Below are 20,343 nucleotides of genomic sequence, written 5' to 3'. Positions count from 1 at the left end.
GGTTAGAGGCAACTACAATCTAAGCCCTGAAATTGTATTTTAAAACAAAGTTGGTATTTTCACAACCACCTTCAAAAATGGCACAGTTCTCCAGGAGTTGGGTTGTGATCATAGTAGCGTGAACACATTGTCTCCAGTGGTTGATGTCTCCAGCACATAAGATCTTTTTTCCCTGTGTTTGCAGAGGTCCCCCGTGATTTAGGCCTTGTTTGATCAGAGGACAGAGCGTCGCCTGAGGGACAGGTTATTATCCTCAGTCTCCCCTGTCTGCACTGCCACATCAAGGCTCAGAGACACGGAGGTGTGGGGGGGGGGGGGGGGTGACTTAAGACAGCTGACAGAGGAGTCTTATTATTGTGAATGGGCGATAAACTTTGCATTGCCTTTTTAAAAGGTTTGGGCTATCAAGTGCACAATTACCCAATCTGTACAATTTCTAACATCAGAGGCCTGTGGGGGTGGACCGAACAGAGCGGAAGTCAATATGCATGGAGCTCAGAATTTTGGTTAGTTGGTGCACACGTCTAATTGACTTCAGTGGTATTTATGTAGTCTTGTAGTAGTTGTCATTTGAACAACTTTAAATAGATGTTGACCTACGTGCATAGGCATCCACCAGAACCAGAGTTTCTTGAATAAGCCCCAGCGACAGCCTGCCATCTCAAGCAGCCCAGCGGCATCCCTGGGGCTCCAGTCCCCTGCATCCATGGCTCAATTTCTTTCACATTAACCCTCCCCCCCCCAGCTCTGTCAGATACTGCCCCCCCCATTGCTCCAGCCACTGGTGGGCTGGGCCTGCCCCTGGAGGGAGCTGCAAACTGAATTATTGAGAGCTGAAAATGGAGGGGTAATGGCTCCTGAATAAACAGACTGCATTATCCCCTGCTGCCTCTGTTTCCAGGGAAGTTTGGGAGAACAGGGCAGTTCAGGGAGGGGAAACTACAGCTGGCTGACAGAGGGAAGGTGTCCTTGGTTATGAGGGAAGAATGCTCTCCCGTGTGGTACTGTTAGTGGCGACAAGAGATGGGTCTAATTAATTTAAACACTTATTTTCACGTAAGTTGATTGAAAACACATTCATATAGTTACACCAAGGGGAAGTGTTGCCTTTGCCTCCCATACCCATTACCCCATTCTCACCCGTGTGAGCCCCAGTCAATTTTTACCTCTGAAAACGTCAATTTCTGGGACAGAAATAAAATCAAACTTACGAGGCATAATCTATATTAATATTTTGTTACTCCATTTTATATTACACTCTTAAAAGCATCACCCTTGTCTTTTCCAGAAACATATTTATTAGAGGCAGTTAAAACTGCTGGTCCGTTTATCAGCCTGTAATTGCAGCGGGCATCACAGGTCTCAGGGCCATAGAAAGACAAATGAAGGGAGATAAGGTTTGATGACCCATGGTAGCTTAAGATTATAAAAGTAATCAGATGAGCTGCGAGGAGCAGTCATCTAAATGAGGTGTGCGTTGGCATTTGCGTGTAAAACCTCTAATGCACAAATCGAATTCTGAAAAAAGATCAGAATTAGCACACACAAAAACTAACCAGCGCTGTGATAATGTACAGACGCCAAGGGAGATTAAAATAAAATGGAAAACAAGCCAAGAATGAGGGTGGTGTTAAAGAAAGATGCAAGTTATCCACCCCTAGAGCTGTAAACTGGAGCTTCTAGGAGTGGGGCCCCGGTGGGAATCCTTGTGCTTTCTCCCATTGTTGCTTTCTGCTGCTGCCCCTCTTCTAGCAAAGCAGCAGAGCCTCCAGGCAGGCGGGGGGGGGGTCCTTCGTGGAGGGGATAAAGGACACTTCTCCCGCCTTACTTATGCAAATGCATGTAATGTAGCCCTGCTGCCTAACAAATTAACTACACTGAGGTGGCAGATGAAGAGGGGGGAAAGGAACCAAACCAGCCAAAAGAACACATCTGGCTACGAAATAATGTGCTGTTGCATTGTCAATGTTGTGAAAGGTGTCGTAGAAATGGTCTCAGATTATAAGGAGGCAGCTAAGTCAAGTATGAAAAGTGAAGAATTCCAGTGGTTACATCAAAACTAAGTAGTAACAGTGATAGATCAGTCTAACGTTGTGTTTGACCCTTTCTCTAGTTGGGTTGCTGCCATATATCCAGGATATGGCAGATCAACTATATTCAGCCGAGGGCCAAATTCACAAGGGTATGATCAGGGGGAAGAAACAATTACCAATCATTTGTAGAATACAAATTGACAGCAAGAAACAAGATTTGACAAAAATATTTTTAAAACCTTGCTTACATTTGTTTACGGTCACCTCTTATGCGCAGGAATACATTGGAACAGATTTCCACAACGGAGCCGATTTGCTGGTGTTTTTACAGTCTTATGTCCAACATATTAAAAAATATGATTTTGTTTGTCAGAACTTGCGGGAGGTGGGTAAATAACATCAGTTGGGCAACCCTGGTTTTTGAGAAGAGGACACGTTGGTGCCCTTTCAGAAATCCAAACAGCTCTGAACCACACCGTGGCCAAGCCCAGAATAGACCCAGCACTTTGCCTGGGCCTACCCTTGTCACTTTAGAGGGCACTTTCCATCGAGAAGCCTTTCCATAACCTAGAGTCAAGTATCTTTTACGCTTTATGTAGGCTGTATCGTTAGCTTGTGGGATATAGCTAAAAATTACTGGGGGGGGTGCATGGCTAACCACCTCACACATTGAGTAACTATTCAAAATGGCTGTTCTACGACAATCTGGTTGGAAGTGAGTCTTAAATCAGAGTCCGTTCTTGCAAAAAAAGTGGGGACAGCAGTTTCCAGACAACAAGTAAACAGTGTGACCTTAAGGGCCCCCAGGATGGGGGATCAAATAAACCAATTAGCTCACCTTCTTTCTGTCTCTCATGGAGCTCTTCCCTCGCACCATGATTTTGCATCCAGTTTCTGCTTCCAGTTGTTTGGCGGTGAGTCCACGAGGCCCCAGGATTCTGCCCACAAAGTTGTACTGCAGAGAGGGGGAAGAAAGACGTTACAGGTACAAAGAGTATTTCACATTTAGACTGCAGTGTAGATAATCATTTGCACACTATAAATCATGTGTCATGTGACAGCCTACTTATCTGAAATCATGTGATACTTAGGACTCATAGGCCGCAGACCAAAAATGTTTTAACCCCTTTTTCCCTTGGGGGAATCCAAGTCGAAAACAGATGCAGTTTTATTGGCATCTTAAGTGGAGGTCCAATTCACCAATGTTGCCCTCGGCCCTCAATTTAGCTCAAAGGAGCGAGTGAACAACCTGTCACTTGCGGGGCAGATATGACCCACAATTCGATGCAAACTGTAGTGACATGTCAAATGTAATCAACAGGGCTGCATTTTCAGCATGTCAGAAAAGTATGAAGCTAGCTTCCTAAACAAAAAACAAAATCTACAGATTTTAGCATTGGCAAATTGGCTTAGTCTTGTAGTGAGGAGCCTATTCAACATTGCTAGAATCATAAACATTTTTTGCAATAAACCACCAAACTATCTAGCTACCTGACAGGAGTGCTAGCTAGATACTTTAGTTTACTAGGTACATTAATAGCTTTCGTTTGGTTGTTTTTAAGCTCAGATTCAAGATTTCCACCAAGGACGTCTCCTCTCAGATTATCACTCCCCCTCGCTCGGGCAAGGCTGTGACTATGTAAAACGTCATTCATGGGCTGAGGGTTTATGGCCAAGGGTCTTCTAGTTTTGAATTCGAAACAGACAGAATTGTTCAAACCCTCATTTAATAAGCTTCAGTCAATCTCTTTTGCTCTGCTCTTCCATAGCGCTCAACATGTGATATCAGTTCATTGCTACCATGACAGCAGTTTCCAGACAACAAGTAAACAGTGTGACCTTAAGGGCCCCCTTCTTTTTCCTGGCCTAATATAAAAACGGAATAAATTCAAGAGCACAGGTGCAAGTCTCACGTTCCCGATGGTGCGCCCTGCTGCCTCGCAAATATTACGGAACCACACTGGGCTCGCCAGAAAGCAGGCTGAAAATGAATTATTTGAGGGGAAAATAGAAATGAAACTACTTTCAGGGAATTATGGGGTGGGGAGTGAGGTGGTGAAGGCTCTGCTCGACAATTTTCTTATCGAGGCCCTTTCACTCGTGAGTGGCTTTGCGGCTTTGTACCAAAGGGAACGTATTTACAGACGTAATCCTCTCCACTTGAAACTGGTTTCCACTAGGATAAAGGAACAATGTCAAAAATAATCCACAACAATTTTTTGCCGAAACAAAAACAGAAGAATGGGTAGAGAAGGCAAGACAGTTGAAAAGGTAAACAAACTGGGCATGTTTACCACATGCAGTGCTAAGCTGAGAACGTGACGGGTATGAGATCCATAACTCTATTCAGAGGGGCATTTATCATACAAAAGTCCTAGATCTATTCAATGGTCCTATCAGCACTAAGTTATGGTTGGCACAATTTTATTAGGTATGAAATCCATGCTTACTAATTCCTAAAAATCAAATGAAGTCCACAAGGCCAGCATTGTGCACATACGAGAGACATGTTGTAGTCATTCTAGGAGTTGCCTACTAACAAAGGCCTAACATTTCCTTACCAGACCCTTTGCTTCCCTGTGGAGCTGACGAAGACAAGTGGGCAGGCTAGGCCAAAGTCTGTTTGCCAACTCTAGTCACTAGACTGGTGTGGGGGTGGTGACGGCAGGGCGCCTGCTCCTTCTAGTCACCCAGTAGAGAATATAGCGATAAACTCTGGCTGTGTTCCGATCCCCCTGCCCCTTTAGGCAGCGGAGGAGCGAAATGTCAGTCTGCATCACGCAGGAAGCAGAAGGCGACAAGAGGACTAGCACCCAGGCACAGCCTCGACCCACGGTCGGCCACCAACGGCCTTCCGCCATCAGTCTAGCATCAGGAGCACACGCTCATAGACAAGAGGCGACAGGAGCAAGGTCCCTGGGTGAAGCATAACCTTTAAAAGCTAGCTAGTCCGCCCAAGCTTACTCTGTCATAAGATAAGAAAATAGCTAGAGCTAATGTCTTTGACAGTGCACACTGCATGATAATTCACACCGCCTGTCAGCATGGCTATGGATATTTAAGGTCAGACAAGCTCAGTGTTTATCAAACCCCAGCCAGTGACACAAATAATGCTTGCGTGGTATACTATAAATTACTGGCCAATTACTCTGCTATATGTTTATTTGAAGACATAGCCAGAGAAACCCACACTAGCAGCTCTAATCCCCATGTGAGGAGAGTCGGTTATGAAAGGAGTTCCTATACCGATAGGAAATATCCTTTTTGCCATGGATCGCTCTGCAACTGCTCTCAAGATAGAAGTGAATTCTCCCTTGCTATGAATATGTTGATGCTGATTGTACATGACAGAGCAGGGGCTTGCTGGAAAGTGGGGGAATTACGCACTTTGAATACTGGTACAAGACAGGAATTACCACCACAAGGGGCAGGGCAAATCCCACCCAAAGTTGAGCCAGTTTATCTAATGGCTTTAAAAAGACACCCCTTTGACATGCATGATAAGTGGTTCAAGGACATAGGGTTGTGGAGGAGGTTGGGGGGGACAGATCTATTCTTGAGGGATGGGGGTCTTTTCAGTATCCCCCCAGCACCAGCCATGTTTGGTGAGGGCAACCGTTGTGACTGAGAAAGGAGGGAGCAGGCGTCTGGCCGAGCTGTTAACGCACCCTCCACTCCAGGTAAATTCTGCGCTGCTCATAAACGCAGGGCCACAAACGTCTAGGACAGAAATACAATACGCAGCACATAATTCAACAGCATAGAGGAAAAAGAAGTGCTTTGACAAACAGGGGACGTGATATCAAGTCCACATGTGCAAGAACTGTCCCCATATGGCGTTGTAAACAACCCTCTTTTTAATCACCCCTTATTGCTCATCGTGGAACAGAGTCTGCTGCAGCAAAGATTCTACATTTTCCCTCAGGTGGTAACATTTAAAAATGTCATTTTGCAGACTTATCCAGAGCGACTTACAATAATGAATGCATACATCTTTATATTGGTCCCCCGTGGGAATCGAACCCACTACCCTGGCATTGCAAGTGCCATGCTCTACCAACTGAGGTAACCACCCTCATAAGCCATTGGAATGTATAAAATACAAAAAGCTAAATGTGTGACCTATCAGAGGCGGTTACAGTTCCAAGACCTGCCAGGAAGTCACTACCCGCCCTTCCCTTCCAAAACAAAGCGGTTGTGTTATAAAATGAGTCAGAGGCTGTGCCAGGAAATCCGGCCATTCTAAACCAAAAAGACACGCGAGTGAGCATGTATGTGGGTGAGGGGGGTCATGTTGGCCAAAGGTCACGCTACCAGCTTCATCCCCCTGTCCCCTTGAATTGTCAGAAAGGGGCACTTAACTCTGGCGAAGGTTTGGTGGCATGCAAGGAACGTTTGGCTAAACAAGTCAGTATGTGTGCAGGTGTCACGTCAGCCATGTTTGATTGTTGAAAGGGATGACAACTGGTAGCTATGGCCACAGGGCGGTACTATAACAAGACAACGTCCATCTAGTTAAAACACATGGTAAATATGAGCAGCTCCAACAGCCAGGCTGACTAACCAACCATATAATCAGCATCCATCAATTCTGTCAATCACTGGAGAGAAACAGATTTCATTTCTAGCAGTGACTGTACAAATTGCAAATGCAGGCTATGAACCTCCATCCCGCCACCTCCTCATCTCTTTTTTGTATCTGTTGAATGAAATGCATGCATAAGCGATCTATTTATTTTGCAAACTCAACAAGAACTCCGCTGGCTCTCTGCGGAGGCCGTTCTCAGAGCAGCCAATTCCCTTTCCTAATTTAAGGCATTAGGAGATTAGAGACACTGGGACCTTTCGCCACCAGTTTCTCTCCCTGACTTTCATCTCAGTTTCCTCCAGCCCCTGCGAATCAACACTCACAGCCACCGCCCCCCCCCCCCCCCCCCCCCCCCCCACTTCCGAGGGCCTCCCAGGACGGGGGCTTAGAGTGACATTAAAAGGGGCTTTGTTTACCCCCCCTTATCGGCACTCGGCAGGCGGAGGGGGCTGACCGGGGGCGAGGAGAGAAACTCCTTGCCTACGCCCCGCTCTTCGCTCTGAAGTTGTCTGGCTCCCCTGGGCCCCAAAGCAGGGAGCAGGCGGGTTACCCATTTAAGGACGTATACAATGTAAAAATATTTGCCAGCCTCAACCGCAGCTCTGGATAAGGAAGTTTAAAATTGTTTTTATTACTTGTTAGTGGCGATGTGCCTCACTGAGTGTATTGGGGGGGGTAGCAGGGATGAGAACAAATAATTATCTTAGGCCAATTGTGTAAATGAGCGACCCTTTTCATACAGTGAGAGTGCAACAAGAATCCCTATCTAAGGCGCTGCACAGAGTTGCGACATGTTTCCCTGGGACACCCTGGGTTATTGTGCCACATATCCATATTGCCCGGTTCCTTTTACCAGGGGAGATGAGTATGTCTGTTGGAACACATTTACATTGCAGAACATGACTGCAACCTCTCCCCATGCACTGTAGACATGTCTCTCAGCGGCATGACTGGCAAACTCAGAGCAGAAGTGACCTTCAAACCACAGAGGATCTCTCCCGCCACCTACCCCTCCTCGCTGCTCTCCTAATAACACTCCTTGTACATAGGAGCCCTACCAAGCAGAGGTCTTGCAGGTACACAACACACTATTTGCTGCGCATATATGGCAGCACACCACAGACAGGGGTGTATACTTTCACCTCTACTCAACCCCAACAAAGTCCACTCCCACCTGCTGTTCTGACAGCGTCTGCAACTCAGACCTTTCTTCCCTGTGCCGCATCACATCGACTTCCCTTTGCATTTCTGTCTCTCCTCCCCCCCAATCCCTCACTAGAATAAATCAATACTCTTACTACTGTACATGCCGTCTCCCAGGTGACATTTGGGGTTTATCATTAATTCATCAGTGGCTGAACACTAGCTGGCGTATCATTCAATTAATCCGTTTTTCACCTTTGCTATGCTCCGTGCCCCCCCCCAAAATCAGACAGGAGAGGGGGAAAACAAGTGATTGGAGCACTGCGCTGTCCCTGCCCATTATTAATTAACCTCCCGTCAAATAGCAGTGCCTAGGAACATCTGGAGGGTTCTCGTTCTCCAACCCAGACCCAGGGCATGTCTCACACAGGACTGGTGCCACCAGGGTTAACAAATTAGCCCCCTCTGCTCTACCTGGGTCATGTTCTGTAGGGCACAAAAATAGAAAACTTTCCAAAAGCAGTGAGGTAACTATCTGAACTTGTCCAATAACTTTGCTTGGTTGTAGAAAGTTTTGCTACCACGTGCTTTAAATGAACACAACCCTGGGCAAGGGGGACCAGGATGGGTAATTATACTGGGATAGCAGTTGCAGTGGTCCGAGAGTAATTCCCAGAATAAGATTGTACCCTCAGTCTGGAGAAGCAAGCAAGAGGGAAAATGTGACCAGGTACTAGACTTATGAAATTTTCACATCAAAGCACACATTTAGCACCTAATCAGCCTGCCTTTGATACATTTGTTTGGGGTTGCAGCAGAGGAAATGGGCCAAGTTGCAAGGGGGTGGGTGGGAGGAGGAAAATGGAGGATTGGCGCAGAAGGCAAAGTTCATGGACTAATTATGCAAAGAGGCAGAAAAATCTCAATAACTGTTCATCAGAGCATCGAGTTAATCAGCATAAGTCAATCACAAACCCTCAGATGAGGCTGAGTGCACGCGCGTCAAGTCACAGAGCATATACTGTTTATTTTACCTTTATTTAACCAGGCAAGTCAGTTAAGAACAAATTCTTATTTTCAATGACAGCCTAGGAACAGTGGGTTAATTGCCTGTTCAGGGGCAGAACGACAGATTTGTACCTTGTCAGCTCGTGGGTTTGAACTTGCAACCTTCCGGTTACTAGTCCAACGCTCTAACCACTAGGCTACCCTGCCGCCCCTGTGCAGGAGATACAGCCCAATCGCCGTCAGCAAATCACATATTCAAATAAGTTTAGTCAGTTCCTTTAATTGGAGTTACACTAAATTCAGACGGTGTTTGCAGAGCTAAACCAAAAAAATCCTATCTGGGATGCCCCTGAATGGATTTCAAACTTTTCAGAAGACAAAAAACACAGTCAATGCAATATTACACTGTACAAGCATATTGCACTGGTATGATTTCTGTATGTAGATTGTTACAGACAGGCTGGATGTGAATGGGGCATGTAAGGCCAAGTGTGTGCGCGCGCACACACACACACACACGAGTATGTGTGTCAGCCAAGGGTAAGTGAATGAGCGTGCTTGCTGATCGCCTTCCGACAGCAGTCGCGGTTCGGATGTTTAATCCACCCGCCACAGGTCAATTACTGATGTTTGATCCCTCATGAAGAACCTGCTTGTTTTACACTTCATTCTCACTAGTCTACACCACAGGGAAAATGCATACACAGATCTGGATCCACATTCATCGCAACATCCTTTGACTCTTCCCTCTCTTTTCATCAGGCCTTCTCTGATCAACAAACTAATCCACTCCAACCAGACTTAAATCATGTTTGGGCTGTGACAGATCATAGGCTTTAGGTAGAGTACAGAAATCCTCAATCATTTCCATCCTCAGAAAAAAAAACAGCCCATCTCCAGCTCCATTAGTGTGGTGTGGGGCCATGTCTAATGACATGTTTCCCACGGGGGCCTGCTTAATTACGTTCTCTGTGGAGGGACCCGGCCCAGGGTCAGTGCACTAGACCGTCTAAAACACGCTCCCTTCTTTCCTAACTTCTTTACCTCTGATGAAATCACCTTTTCACACAGTGGCCAAGACTCAAATAAACGTCTAAGTGAAAAGGTCGCCTTCAGACCCTATACTACAGCTAAAAGACGTTACACATTTTATGAACATAAAAAATAACCACAGGTCAAAAATGGGGGTGAGCGTAATACAATCCCACTAGCCCCTGCTGGGTTGTAGAGAAGACAACGGAGCCGAAATGGCAGTGGGACCTCGACTGATCATTATGGCTGACGGGGAGAGTGGTACGCCAGAAGAACGCATTTCCTTTTACCCTCGTCACTCTGGGTAAAAAAAGGACGCCTACTTGTCGCAGCGCTCACCCAATGGCACACAGGGGGTGGGTGTTGCTGCAGGCTTCTTGCCCACCTGCCAAAAGAATGTGTCCACAGTGGCCTCTAATGTCCCTAGCAGCGGCGATCGCTGAGGTGTAAAAAAAAAAATAATCAGCTCTGCACACAGAAATTAACTAGATACGACACCGGCACTCTATTTTGCATTATTTCACTCAGGCTCACTCAGAGCCTTTCCCTCCATCCCACAGAATGATTTATGCTGAACGGGAGCAGTTTGCCTATTGAGGCAGATCAATTGTGACACATTTATAAAAAATAAAATGCATTTTAGACTACTTTTCACGACACGCTCGCTTATTGTAAAGTCATTGTTGTTACAGGGAGGGGAGGGTAGGTGTCATCTCCACAAATAGGTTAGGAAAATCAAAACAGACCCTAACCTTCCGCAAAGCAATTTAAGTGTTTCATATGTAATCTTACATTTGGTGGCAGCGGTCTAAAATCTTCAATGACTTCCAAATGGGGGATAATAAGAAACCAAAAATATACATGAACTGACTAACACGAAAGTGACAAAATAATCTGAGCAAACTGGGAGTAAATAAACACCTTCCACTTTCTAAACGGGTTAATAAGAGCCCACAGCGATTGTTTTTTTAAAGCACCGATTTATCAACAAACACTGGGAAGTCATTTGAGACGCTCAATTGGAGTCATTTTGCTTCAAAATCCCCAGTAATAACCTGCAAATTAAGACTGGGAGAGGGGGTTCAAAACAGCTGTTACAGTGCCAACAGGTTCCGTTGCAGCCGCGGAGACTGAGGCCTAATACAATTATTTGTAAACCCACAACAGTCGTGGTAGACTATAGTAAAGTTAGGGACAGTCACGACAGACAGCACATTCTAGTGGTGGGGAAGAGATGAGGCCTATTTGAATACAGAATAATAAAAACAGACCTCAAACATCATAGAATTAAGTTGGCAGCACAGAAGAACATCACTGAATCTGAAGATGGCACAATGGACTAACAATCCGTCAACTAATGTTGGATGGAATCTAGCCTAGTCAATCAACTGTATGCACAGCCAAAGCATTCTTAGGCAACACAGCCAGAAGACCTATAGGCGGCCAACGGCTCCTTCAAAAAAAAAAAAAAAGAAGATAAAGAACCCTTTCCAGTTTGACCCGTTTTCCAGACCAGTTGCGCAACAGCCTACGTCCAACAGGGTGTCCCATTTCATACACTCGGCAGGCAGCCTCAGGCAGGTGGGGGCTAGGCTTACCTCAGCCTAGAAAGACACCCACAATCCCTTACACTACACACAACCCATTGGGGATCTTCAGGGGTGTGGAAGGGAAACATAAATGTGGTGAGTAAAGGAACAAGGGAGTGAAGTAAATCCATTTGGAGGTCAGAGGAAGAAATTAGGGTGAGGGTTTCTCCAGCCCATCCCAGACTGCAAGGGAGCTAAACTGAATTTGATGGACAATCACTCCCCTCCGGTCACGACCTGCAGTCGCCTCCACGAGTGACGGATGCCAGGCTTCGACGGTGCCGTGCTGATGACATCAGCAAACATCTGTGTGTGCAAACACACATACTCTAGAGAGCTCACACCTCAGCGTGCACATTCCTTGCAAAGGGAATTATAACACGGTCGTCTTGGCAGGACAAGTTATTTCGGTGAAATTGACATGCTGCACTGCAGCAAGGGACCAAGACAATCTAATTACTTGGTATTGGGGCTGGAGTGTTCGAGAGGAAGAAAATGGCTGAGAGAAAGATGTAACGAGACAGATGAAGGGAGAGCGTGCATGAGGGAAGTGGCAGAAAGAAGGGATGGAAAGAGGGGAAGGGAAGGAGTGGCAGAGGACAAAAAGGGACAGAAGTGTTAACCGGGGAAGAGGATATGAAAATGGGGAAATAAGATTGAGGAGAGGTAAGGATTATAAAGATAAATCTTCAGTGGAAGCTGTGTCATGCCAAGAGCTCAATGTGGACTTGGAAAGCAGAACCATTGTCTTGGGAGCTCGGCGCACTCTACAAGTGCAAGTCTGCATCCCAAGTGGCACCCTATTCCCTCTACAGTGCACTACTTTTGACTAGAGCCTGATGGGCTCTGGTCAAAAGTAGTGCACTATGAAGGGAATGGGTTGCCATTTGAGACTCAGTAAGAGTATGCATCCTGTGGCAAATCACTCAAAAACGTGAGGAAGAAAATTCCCCTCAGCTAATAATCATTACAGTAACCTCAGACCAGTGAAGGTCTGTTTTTATTATTCTGCACCTCAGAACAGCTGGGATGTCTGAATGCGACCGATTGTTTAGACAGGAGTGGGTTTGCTCGTCAGACCTAGGAGAAAGTAGGCCCCTTTTTTCTAGGACCTCGCGTCACAGAAGGCAACCCAGCTTGCCCCTCATCTGTTTAGCTGCTAAGCTAAAAGCTAGACTAACATATCCACCCTTTCTCTATGAAAAGATTATTGGTCGGCAAAACAATGAATATCTACTGACTGGGAAACTGCGGAGGTGGTCAAAAAAAATTGCTGGCTACTCTTTAGGCTTCAGGATATTTGAATATTTCTGCTTTTGTTTGACGTAAGCAAGTGACTAAGGCCATGTGCTGTTCTGTTTACTACCATCGGTTTAGTTTTCCCCAGAAACACTCGAAGAGAGACAGAGGGATGAACGGAACAAGAACGAGTGGTCGAGCAGTGCTCCTCAGACCACACGGTGACTCATCCTATTCACAAGGGAGAACTCAAATTAATTTAGCCCTGGCATTGACGTGCTCAGACTAAGCGCAACTACGACATGCCCAAGAAAACATTGCTGTGTACGGGTGTCTTTGAGGCATGTCCCACCATTCGACAGGTCTCGGTACCAAAGGCAGTGCTGCCACTCAGTCTCCCCACGTCAGCTTGCATAGGTGTTATAGGCGGTGCAGTCCACCAATACCTATAGTGCTGTGACACACAACCGATGGGTACACCATGTATGCAGGTACCGGTTAAACCTAAGGTGAACATACACACACCAAACGTGTTAATGTATATATACAGTTGAAGTTAGAAGTCTACATACACCTCAGCCAAGTTCATTTAAACTCAGACGCACAAATCCTGACAAAGTAACAATTCCCTGTTTTAGGTCAGTTAGGATCACCACTATTTTAAGAATGTGAAATGTCAATAGTAGAGAATTATTTCAGCTTTTATTTCTTTCATCACACATGCTTTTTCAGTTCTGCCCACACATGTTCTATAGGATTGAGGTCAAGGGTTTGTGATGGCCACGCCAATACCTTTGTCCTTAAGCCATTTTGCCACAACTTTGGAAGTATGCTTGGGATCCTTGTTAATTTGGAAGACCCATTTGCGACCAAGCTTTAACTTCCTGACTGATATCTTGATTAGGTCGACCGATTATGGTTTTTCAACATTGATACCGATTATTGGGGGACCAAAAAAGCCGATACCGATTTAAAAAAAATATATATTTATAAAATTCGGCCAATTGTTTACATTCTTTTATTTGTAATAATGACAATTACAATACTGAATTAACAACTAATATATAATATTGGTTTAAATAATGCAAAAACAAAGTGTTGGAGAAGTAATATGTGCCATGTAAGAAAGCTAACGTTTAAGTTCCTTGCTCAGAACATATGAATGTTGGTGGTTCCTTTTAACACGAGACTTCAATATTCCAAGGTAAGAAGTTTTAGGGTGTAGTTAATATAGTATTTATAGGACTATTTCTCAATACCATTTGTATTTCATATCCAATAGTCAAAGATATGTTCTCATAGGCACAATAGTATTGCCAGTGTAATAGTATAGCTTCCGTCCCCCTCGCCACTACCTGGGCTCGAACCAAGAACACGTCGACAGCCACACTCAAAGCATCATTACCCATCATGCCACAAAAGCCGCGGCCCTTGCAGCACAAGGGGAATAAGTACTCCAAATCTAAAAGCGAGTGACGTTTGAAACTATTAGGACACACCCAGCTAACTAGCTATCCATTTCACATTGGTTACACCAGCCAATAGGCTGATAGGCTTGAAGTCATAAACAGAGCTGTGCTGGCGAAGAGCTGCTGGCAAAACACAAAAAAGTGCTGTTTGAATGAATGAATGAATGATTACGGGCCTGCTGCTGCTCAGTCAGATTGCTCTATCAAATCAGACTTAATTATAACATAATAATACACAGAAATACGAGCCTTTGGTCATTAATATGATCAAATCCAGAAACTATCATTTCAGTGAAATACAGAACCGTTCAGTATTTTATGTAACGGGTGGCATCCCTAAGTCTAAATATTCTTGGTACATTGCACAACCTTCAATGTACGTCATAATTACGTAAAATTAGTTCGCAATGAGCCGGGCAGCCCAAACGGTTGCATATACCCTGACTCTGCGTGCAATGAACGCAAGAGAAATGACAATTTCACCTGGTTAATATTGCCTGCTAAACTGGATTAATAGTTATAACTAGTGATTATGATTGATTGTTTTTTTTAAAAGATACGTTTAATGCTAGCTAGCAATTTAACTTGGCTTCTACTGCATTCACGTAACAGGCAGGCTACTCGTGGAGTGCAATGGTTAGAGCATTGGACTAGTTAACTGTGCGGTTGCAAGATTGGAACCCCTGAGCTGAAAAGGTACAAATCTGTCATTCTGCCCCTGAACAAGGCAGTTTACCCACAGTTCCTAGGCAGTCATTGAAAATAAGAATTTGTTCTTAACCGACTTGCCTAGTTAAATAAAGTATTTCAAGTTATGAAAACTTGAAATCGGCCATAAAAAAAATAATTGGCCGACCTCTACTTGAGATGTTGCTATAATATATCCACAATTTCCCTGCCTCATGATGCCATCTACTTTATGCAGTGCACCAGACCCTCCTGCAGCAAAGCACCCAAACAACATGATGCTGCCACCCGTGCTTCACAGTTGGGATGGTGTTCTTCGGCTTGCAAGCATCCCCCTTTTTCCTCCAAAGATAACGATGGTAATTATGGCCAAACAGCTCTATTTTTGTTTCATCAGACCAGAGAACATTTCTCAAAAAACTACAATATGCAGTTGCAAACTGTTGTCTGGCTTTATTGCAGTTTTGGAGCAGTGGCTTCTCCTTGCTGAGTAGCCTTTCAGGTTATGTCATTACAGGACTTGTTTTACTGTCAATATAGATACTTTTGTACACGTTTCCTCCAGTATCTTCACAAGGTCCTTGCTGATGTTCTGAGAGTGATTTGCTCTTTGACACCAAAGGGGTATCAACCAGATTCATTTTCCTATCGCTTCCTCAAAGTCTTTAGAGATAGCTTCAGGCTTTTATTTTGAAAAATGATACATTATCGATGATATATTTTAAAAACCCGAGGATTGATTATAAAAAACCGTTTGACATGTTTCTGTGGACATTACGGATACTATTTGGAATTTGTTTGGGTTGTCGTGACCTCTTTCCTGTGGATTTCTGAACATAAAACGCCAAACAAACTGCGGTATTTTGGATATAAAAATAATCTTCATGAACGTGTAACTGGGAGTCTCGTGAGAGAAAACATCCAAAAATCAAAAAGGTCAGCGAATAATTTTACTGCATTTCTGATTTGTGACCAAGGTACTTTGATACTAGGTGTTCATAATGTTTTGTCTAGTGATCGATAAACTTAAACGCTTGGATTGCTTTCGCTGTTAAGCATATTTTCAAGATCTGACCCGACAGGTGGATTAACAAAATGTTACGCTGTGTTTTGCTATATTGCACTTGTGATTTCATGAATATAAATATTTTTAGTAATATTATTTGAATGTGGTGCTATGCAATTCAGCAGATGACAATTATCCCGCTAAAGGGATGGTAGCGTCAAGAAGTTAAGACATTTGCGGACTGGTTGAAAAACGAGTTAATAACGCCAACATAAGTGTGTATGTAAACTTCTGACTTCAACTGTATATCTGGACAATGGCAAGACATTAGTATGTCACGGCGCCAGTTTTTCCTAGAAGAAGCCATTCAATTTAGGAGGATCGACTAATGGCTTTGGGAATCGTATTTAGGGCTGTTGTGGGGCCTGGATTTTAGGCTGAGCCAGAGAGGTATGTAGGGACTGGTGGGACTAGCAGGAAGACTGGGTTGGAACAGTTTGGGGTGCGGGAAGAGTGGGTCCCTTTATCAGCTGTCAGGGGGAAAATGCATTTCACGCCTGGCTGGGCCTCTCCGCTGCCTGTCCCTCCAAATCCGTGCAACTGGGGGGGTGGGGAAGAAGAGAGGTGACACGGGCATCCTTTTGTGCCACCCAGTACGATTAGTACCGGGCACCGGTAGATGGTGGCTAACCGGGGAAAGGTACGCACGCATACCCGCCCACATCTCATGACCCCACTTGTCAAACTCCTCACAGTCAGTGTACACACAAGCACACATCTCCGACATCTTCACCATGGCCCTCAACAACAACCCCCCCCATGACGTCTGCAGCTAGAGTAACAGTGCTAGTCTGCTCATATCCAGACCGGTCTTTGCAGTGCCCTCTATCCAGCTATAACCATCCTCTCCACCCCGTCCAGTCTCAATGCTGGACGCTGCCAGGGGCTATTCAGGGCTCAGGTGGTAAGCCGTCAATTTTCAACTTCCCGTGTATTTTTAGAAAGGTAGTCTAACATCACCCCCCACCCTCCTCCTCCTGACCCACTCCTCTCCCTTCTTTCTCTGCCCATTTGGGTAACTAACTCTAAACAGCTGGGAGTGTGCTTTTCCTTTTGGAGGCAGCCTTTAATGATAACGCAACATTAAACAGGCTACTAGTGGAGCAAAAATGTGGCATTCGAGTAGTTCAACGCTATGAGGCAAAGTATCATTCAATGGTATTCTGTGTAACGAAGGATAGTAGGGAGTCATAGTTGGAAGAAAATAGGAACAGAAAATTGCACGTGTACAAGTAGCCTGTGTGATCACGTAGTGTTTAAGTGTGCATGCCGATATATATTAGTGTGTCATCACTTACGTCAGGGTAGTCTTTTACAGGCACAAAGAGCTTCTCCTGCAGGTGAATGATCGGTCCCAGGGCCTCAGGTAAATCCAGAGGGTGTTTCTCTACCAGGCCGTTCGCGGTGTCACTGTACATTTCTTTCCTCACTCTGTTGATCTCTGAAAGACAAAAGCAACATGCAGTTTGAGGATTGCACGGAGAACAAAACTAATGCTATAGAAAATAGTCGCCGAGTCGGTCCAGAGCGGAGTGACATGGGAAAGTTACCATCAGAACTCGTTTTCATTTTCCACTGCACAACTTTTGGAAATGCTTCACTACAGTGTAACCTATTGAGTACGACCCATTGCTGTGTGTGTCCGATCAAACCATTGAGGACTTGTTAGATGAGGTCTAGGGAGTTGTGGCGTGTGAGGGGTTAAAGCTAGCTCAGACAGCATGCTGGTGGTACATCTAGTGAAATAGTGAGTTTGAGGGGGCAGCAGAGAACGGGGAATAGGAGAGAGCCAATCGTTCAAGGGGAGATGTGCCTTCAGTTTAGATCAGCCTGTCCAGTAAAACAAATGGACCAAAGGCAGGGACCAACCCACAGCAAGACAATTCCAGTCACACATACACTATTACTGCCTACATAGTGCAAATACAGCCTCAAAATACTAGAATCCTATATACATCAAGTCACACACACAGCTGAGACATGCAGTCTGTCTCCCCAGGGGGGTGTTGAGACATGGGATTCATTTCCGATGTTCAGTTGGGCCAGATAAGGAAGGACTGGGCTGCAGTGTTCTGTAGCTTAACTACAGGGTGGACAACCATTGGTCACGCTGCATCCCACATCCCTGACCACACGGCCCCTTAAACCATGACAGTGTATTCCGTGACCACCAGTTGATGTTCACAAACCATCCCTCAACCAAAGTGCCTGTTATGTTCGAGCCTGGTCCTGACAAATTAGATAGGCCCATGTCCTCTTTCAGATTTAGGCACCCCCCCATTATGGACAACACAGCATTTCAGTAAATGTTTAGCTTTCACGGAATGCCTAATTCAATTAAGGTAAAATCCCGAAGGGAAACCTTTGTAGGAGGTTTATCCAAACTGTGGTTTGGATAAAGGGGGGGGGGGGCGTGACACCAATGGGGGGGGCGTGACACCAATGGGAGCTCACAACAACGACCGAGGCAGAGGAAACAGAGGCCATCTGAGGGAGTGTGGTAGAAGGAAACCTAAGGTGGGCCTCAAAGGGCCACCCTTCAATTAAAACATCTGCATCATAGAAATCAATACCAGATCCCAAATGACAGGGGAGGGAAATCACCTCTACAGCCAAAGTAACCGAGTGCTGTAGCACCACCCAGAGCAGCAGGGCTTGAGAAGAGAGGGTGTTATAAAAACACACGTATAGGACCTGAAAAAAAAATGAAAAAAAATAACTGTTGAAAGGGATTTCCTGACCATAGACAAAGGCACATCTGGCAAGAAGCTCAGGAGAATCTCAAATCTGTTTGATCCACACCGTCAAGGGTTACAGAGCACACCACTGAGATGACATTAGTCCTCCCCATTAGGGTGACATCTATTCAGCTGTCGAGCTATGAATTAAGTGGGATGGGGAGTGCAGACAATATCACTAAGTAGCTAGGCCCTTCCCTGGATAAAGGACTGAAAGCTTCTTAGGCCAGGCCAAATCAATTAATAATTAAACTTTGACGTTTTTTTGGGCCAGGACTTAGTTGAACTATGCAATTCTCACAGATCTGTTTGAGTAGAAAAGGGTGTATGTGGTTTAGTGGAAAGTATTGGGTTCAAATAGATAGAAAACCGAAACAGGGAGGGACAGGAATTTGTCCAATAAGAAAAGGTAAACTTTTGTTTTCCGTTGTGAAACGTTTGGCTATGGTGTGACCTAATGAATTTGGCCCGGCTGGGACCATGGGGATGACTTTGGTTGGCTATTGTAGCCGTATGGTCATAGGACTTAGTGGTGATGAAACGCTAAAAGGTAAGAGGCGGTTCATACTGCCTAGAACATAGGTTGTGTGTGTGTGTGTGTGTGTGTGTGTGTGTGGACTCAAGCTTCCCAGGGTGGGATCCGTAGGAGGGCCAGGCACTGGGGGTTCATCAGGTTTGAAAGGCTTAGAAATTGGCAACACAGCCAACAACCTGTAACGTTCCTCCCTCTACACTGACAAGCACGGTCTCTTTACAAAAGGCTCCCCCCTGGCCTAATTTTATTTCCTCCTGCTAAAATGTCACATTAACATAGAGGCCGGGCAATCAGCCTGAGAAGCACAACACTTGACATCTAATTTCACCGGCATCGAAATCCTCGCAGAGTCTTTTCCCAACCGCTGGGCTAACCTAAAAATGACCCCGCCTGGGCACTTGCGATGAAATAAGTTGTGCTTGTCCACCCTGGCGACGTGTGGCTAGTCAAATAAGGTAGAGACTAAGGATCATTTAATCCAAAAATGCAGAAAGAACAGCTGGATAACTTGGGCAGGAGCAGAGTAGAACTGAAGGAGAACTGACAGCAATTCAGGTGATGCAACTTTATCCAGTGCTGTTTGAAGCACACACAGCCATCTGAAACTACTTTGATGTTAGCATAGAAATTCTAGGAGACCATGAAAGAATGGAGAGGAAAAGGTATGGGGGTCCTGCATCACGTCTGTGTGCGTGTGTAAGGTTAAATGAGATCGTAATAGAGCCCCCCCCCGGCCTCCCTTCACCCACCCCACTCAGCCTAGTTTGTGTTTCAAAGTGCCAGAGTCAGCATTCGGTCTGCTGCACACACCGAATCGCCAGGTCTGCCTATTGCATAACAGAGAATTGAACTCTGCTCTGGACTCCCGATATTAACAAAAAAAAGTGTCAGGAGGACAGTCAAAGTGAAAGAGAAGGATAGATCACAGCATTTAGCACATTGTAGACAATATTTAGTTGTGAATTTCATACTGTAATTATCACCTGGAGCATGCTGCACAACAGTGAGTGACTCAAGTAAACCACATGACTGGGATGACCAAGCTACACAATGTGACTGCTGAAATGAACGCAGTGTTCTTTATCTAAGACAAACGAGTTGACTACAGGTATTTACTTAAGTAGCTACAAATATTTAAACTTAAAGTAGTTAACATCTTGGATATAGGGGGCGCTCTTTTAATTTGATAAAAAAAACGTGCCCGTTTTAAGCGCAA

At 45.1% G+C, this 20,343-nt stretch overlaps 1 protein-coding gene across 5 annotated transcripts in view; it reads right to left on the bottom strand.

Annotated features, from left to right (window-relative positions):
- qkia (QKI, KH domain containing, RNA binding a) overlaps positions 1–20,343 on the bottom strand; it is an 83,108-nt gene that overhangs the window by 45,925 nt on the left and 16,840 nt on the right. For all 5 annotated transcript variants that reach the window (XM_020500833.2, XM_020500836.2, XM_020500835.2 and 2 more), the window contains exons 2-3: positions 17,153–17,295; positions 2,872–2,988 (exon numbers count right to left, since the gene is read on the bottom strand). In XM_020500833.2, the coding sequence (XP_020356422.1) occupies positions 2,872–2,988; positions 17,153–17,295 (260 nt within the window). The remainder of the gene's footprint in view (positions 1–2,871; positions 2,989–17,152; positions 17,296–20,343) is intronic.

Source organism: Oncorhynchus kisutch, linkage group LG14 (assembly GCF_002021735.2).
Source record: "Oncorhynchus kisutch isolate 150728-3 linkage group LG14, Okis_V2, whole genome shotgun sequence".
Taxonomy (NCBI): Eukaryota; Metazoa; Chordata; class Actinopteri; order Salmoniformes; family Salmonidae; genus Oncorhynchus; species Oncorhynchus kisutch.
The sequence above is the reverse complement of the archived record's forward strand: the minus strand, read 5'-3'. Positions and strand labels throughout refer to the sequence as shown.